The sequence below is a fragment of the Pseudochaenichthys georgianus genome, chromosome 7, assembly GCF_902827115.2.
Source record: "Pseudochaenichthys georgianus chromosome 7, fPseGeo1.2, whole genome shotgun sequence".
Lineage (NCBI taxonomy): Eukaryota > Metazoa > Chordata > Actinopteri > Perciformes > Channichthyidae > Pseudochaenichthys > Pseudochaenichthys georgianus.
The window spans coordinates 5,677,235-5,682,248 of record NC_047509.1 but is presented as its reverse complement, the minus strand read 5'-3'; the positions used below and the strand labels follow the sequence as shown (position 1 = coordinate 5,682,248).

At 41.8% G+C, this 5,014-nt stretch overlaps 1 protein-coding gene across 1 annotated transcript; it reads right to left on the bottom strand.

Annotated features, from left to right (window-relative positions):
* Nucleotides 1–401: 401 nt before the first annotated feature.
* On the bottom strand, nucleotides 402–1,678 carry LOC117449210 (N-acetyltransferase 8). Its single transcript, XM_034086692.1, has 2 exons — nucleotides 1,660–1,678; nucleotides 402–1,153 (listed from the first exon to the last, which is right to left on the bottom strand). The coding sequence occupies exons 1-2, from the start codon at nucleotides 1,676–1,678 to the stop codon at nucleotides 402–404; spliced, it is 771 nt and encodes a 256-aa protein (XP_033942583.1).
* Nucleotides 1,679–5,014: the final 3,336 nt, after the last annotated feature.

Genomic DNA, 5,014 nt, shown 5'->3' with positions numbered 1-5,014 from the left:
TTGCTTAATTGCTCACGTATATTTTTAGATTCCTTAGTGGACAGGAGAACAACCGGTAACTGAGTTTGTTCTGTTTAATGTCCAATAATGGGTTTAGTAAAATACCTTATTGAGATGCTTTGTTCTCCCATTTGCAAAATATGAAATAATATGACAGAGAAGTTGATTAATTGTTTCAATATGGTTGAGGGCAATGGACTGTCAGGGGTGCATAATACATCAAGGAAAAAACACGACATTTAATGCATCTTTTTCAAACTGCCATGATAGCTGTATACATGAGGGATTGAATATCACACAACTGAGCGATGTATGCATTAAATGAAACCAGAAGCATACATGAACTGAAATCATCTTAATGTACATAAGCTGTGGTATCAGGGGCCAAGGTTGCAAGTCCATTAGATATGCTTCTCCATTCGCATCACATTTATTCTGGCCAGTTTGGAGATCCAGCGATTGGCATGTGTGATACTGTGGGATGACGTTTGAACAAAACCAAACTTTTGGTACAGGGCAATGGCGGCCGTCTGTGGCGAGCTGCCATCCAGTACCAGTCGTCCGTATCCTCGCTCTTCGCAGAAATCAAGGGCCTTCCTCGTCAGCTGTGAAGCGAGGTTTTTGCGGCGCCACGGGAACAACACGACCATGTGGGACAACTCGCCGAAACTCCCATCACCGGCATCTTGAACGAGCTCGGATCCTCCTCCCGTCGCCCCTCCGTTCCACTCTTCAAACCTCTCCTCTTCCTCTGCTGCCCTTTCCCCCTTCACCGCCACCATCCCCACCACCTTGGGCTGGCCGTCGACGTCTACCTCTGCCACCCAGAAACCGTTATCTGGGTTTTCCAGGTAGTTGGCTCGAATGTCGGACAGATCTGTGCTCAGCCTCCTGGTCAGGTAGCCTTGGTAGATCTCGTGGCAGCAGTAGTAAAGGAGGCCGGCCCATGCACTGCCAAAGAGTAAAGCTTGGAAGTAGGAGCTGCCTCCCAACACGTAGCCGGCCATGCAGATGCTCAGAGCAACGCCAACATGGTCTGGGTGGCTCAGGGCCTTGAAGAAAGCCGGGTACACGTGCTCAATAACCCCGTCGCGAAAGAGCGACATGACCACGTGTTCATCGGAGGGTCCATATTCCCTGATGGAGAACTGAACTGTGTTTTAGAGGGAGAGAGAAAAGGGGAGCTCAGTGAGACTAATCCGCCTCTCGCTGCAATAACACATTCCTGCAGGATTTCACAATAGCCTCAGTTACGCTCACGTAGCTTCATTATGAAAAGGAACAACATAAAATCAATATAAAATCCAAGCCTTTTCATTTCTTATTTAATTCGATTCCACATGAACATAAGGCCTGGCATTTGAAGGTGAAAATCACAATCAAAACTGATTTATGATAAGCTTTGTTTATCTTAAGATGTAAAGAGTGGTGATTGTTGTTAGATGCTATTAAGCCTCAAAAGCACAATAAAACCAAAGCAAGGTGAGAACACTGCAACAAACAAAAGCTCTTTGTTTCAGTGAAGTGTGTCATATAGGCATGTTAGTAGCGCCATTCATCTATATTCTAGCTGTCTACTTAGTGCTCTAGTTCATAATCAACTCAACTACTTGAGAGAAAAAGGTATAAAATATTAAGATAATCAGAGCATCAACTTACGGTTATTTTTCTGGGCCATGCCGACTCTCCCTCTCGTCTCTCGCTCACTCTGAAAGACTTAACGCCGCTGAAACCTGAACTTAAGCTACAGATTGTGATAATCAGCCACACACACACACACACACATACACACACACACACACACACACACACACACACACACACACACACACACCACACACACACACACACACACACCACACACACACACACACACACACACACACACACACACACACACACACACACACAGGGAAAACTTGTGGACCTTAAATGACTTTGAAGTAGAACTGCTACTGATATGAAATATTGATTACATAAGAAATGTAACACTTAGATTAAGTTGACGGTGATTTGAGGAAGCATGCTTTGAAATCCACACTGTGTTGCTTTGATTATGAAACTTAGTATACGTCTTAAAAACTGAATTAGCTCAGTAAGCGGAGAAAACAACTACTTTATTGGATTTGTCAAAGAAGATGAGCATCCTGAATGAATTAAGTCGAAAGTGAATAAAGGGCTCATCCAAGCAGACTCAAATGTTCTTATTGACCGCTTTTTTAGTGCTTTAGATCTGGTATTCTCTCAGGAAACTGCTGTCCTCTTCGCCGGGATATAAGGTGAAAGTAAAATGAATATTGTCTGGCCCCCTGACACCAAAGTGTCCTATGGCGGCGGTGACAGTGTCTTGTGCAATAACCCGGGAGCCCTCTGACATGATTACATTTCCCTGGCAGGAGAAAGACCTTTACACCTGTTTAAATCAATAGCGCTGCCTCATGAATCTCTGAGTGCTAGAAGGTCAAGCAACCCTGGAAGTTTCTCACACCTCTTCACAGCCACAACAGGAAGTCTGAATCCTGCAAAAACAAACCCTTTCAAAACCACTCACACAATCTAATCACAATTAAAGCAGTCATCACAGAGAGCGGATGATTACAGCAACAACAATAAAACCTCAACGTTTGTGATTAATCCGGAAACCTTAGCGCGATAAGAAAGATGTACGCTAAATATCACCGACTTTAACCCGAACGTCCTCCGTTGAGTCCAGCGCCGGTTTTTGCCATGAACTGCATGGCAGTGAAAAAGCAAATAAAACATGGTACTCAATGTGTTGCACTGACTGGAGACAATTGGACTTCAGTAAGCACCATCACTATATGGTGTAACAGCAAACTGATCCGTGACAATTTCTTTATAACAAAACCACATGTGTGTTGGTTTTATTTCCCACAGAAAAGCAGGTACATACTACTGGCCTGTTCTGACAAACGTTCTACTGTAAAGTTACAATGGCATCTTTCTATATAAGGATGGACGAACTACATTTCTGTAACATGATTTAATGTTGAATTGAAAAAAAAGCAGCTCAAGGTTAAATACAAAGATTTCAAATGGACAAAGGGACTGGAGCACACTGCTGACTGGAGACTTGAATTGTGTGAAGGTTTCAACACTATTGTGTCTTAGTGTGAGTCACAAAGTGCCTTTCTTTCACCTGACTGTCCTTCAGCTCACAGGTGCCTGCTCAGCTGCTTGCTGTATGATGCACAGAGGACTGAGTCTAAATTATATTTAAAATGCACATCCTGGCGGCCGGATTAAGATCAATGCAAAACATTTCTCATGTGAGTCATGTTATGCGCTCACACGAAGAAAGCTGTCAGAGTATGAGACACTATGAACTGACTTTAAGTCGTTAGGGAGATTCTTCTTATGTCAGTCTATATTAAAATAAAATAATAATATAATAGAGAAACATTTTTTTTAAGAAACCTTTGTGCAAAATCAATATTCAAACCATCTGTCCACGTCGTTTTACTTTCAAAATAATACACAACAGAACCCTACATATAAAGCATGTTGGCAAATTAGGGCCTAACAACCTCAGAAAAACAACTTAATGGCTCTATGCCTGGGCACAGTTGGAGTTTTTAAGGACTTCTCAAATCTAAAACAAATGTTGACTCACAAAAAAAAAAAGGTATTCAGCAACGGAGAAGCTTGAGTAAGATTCACTCGCAGCCACGATGGTTATTTATTAAGGTTTCAACAGAAAACACATTTTAAAATCCAATCGTACGGCACCTTGTGAGGACAAAGCCACCTTTATCTTGTTAATGTTTCTTCCTAGCTGGGTTCAAATGCATGCTGCTGATTGCTGCAACATGCTAGTTAGCTTTATGTCTTTAGCTTGTTGTTGTTAGCTAGCATGTTGTTAGCTCGTGATTAAACACTCAGTAATTAGTGATTTTAATCTAACTCAACTAAACGCCAGTTATTATACAATATTAGAGGGGGGTGACCTTCAGACTGACGGCACTCTTCAACACAACTTAATATTGAAACTCTGCCATTTTTCTTTGGTAAAATGCTATACCAGTGGGGATGCTAATTAGTGTTTACCACTTAGACTGATTAAAGTTATACACAGTGATGGTAGACTACTGAGTGGGCCGTGACATTCAGATGAATCTATTCATCAAGCCAGACACTGTACGCTAGCTTGGGGGAGTGACAGTAGGATTAAAAGGTATTTTAAGGTCAGTAATACAGGCAATAATTAAATACAAATTGCATCTGTGAGGCGTATGTGTTTTAGGTTGGAATAAATTATTTGTAACTCGTGAGAAGATTAATTTTGGATGCAGGGTTTTCTGGCAATTAGCAGACAAAAGTTAAAATATCCATAACTTTTAACATAATGACCTCAATATGTAATACTCTCACTACTATTGGCTAGCGCTCAAGCACTATACGTGAAGGGCGGGACATCTCTAAGCGGTTGACCAATCACAACAGAGCCGGCCAGCTAACCAATCAGAGCAGACTGGGCTCTGGTTTCAGACAGAGGGTGAAAAGAGGTGCTGCAGCACAGGCAGTACGAGAAAAATAAAGAGCTTTTTGAATATTAAAGCATGGAGACATGTCCCAGTAGAGACACTACATACTGATATACACCTGAACATCAGCAGGAGAGGACTCTTTAAAGGAGAGACACTACATACTGATATACACCTGAACATCAGCAGGAGAGGACTCTTTAAAGTAGAGACACTACATACTGATATACACCTGAACATCAGCAGGAGAGGACTCTTTAAAGTAGAGACACTACATACTGATATACACCTGGACATCAGCAGGAGAGGACTCTTTAAAGTAGAGACACTACATACTGATATGAACCTGAACATCAGCAGGAGAGGACTCTTTAAAGTAGAGACACTACATACTGATATACACCTGAACATCAGCAGGAGAGAACTCTTTAAAGTAGAGACACTACATACTGATATACACCTGAACATCAGCAGGAGAGGACTCTTTAAAGTAGAGACACTACATACTG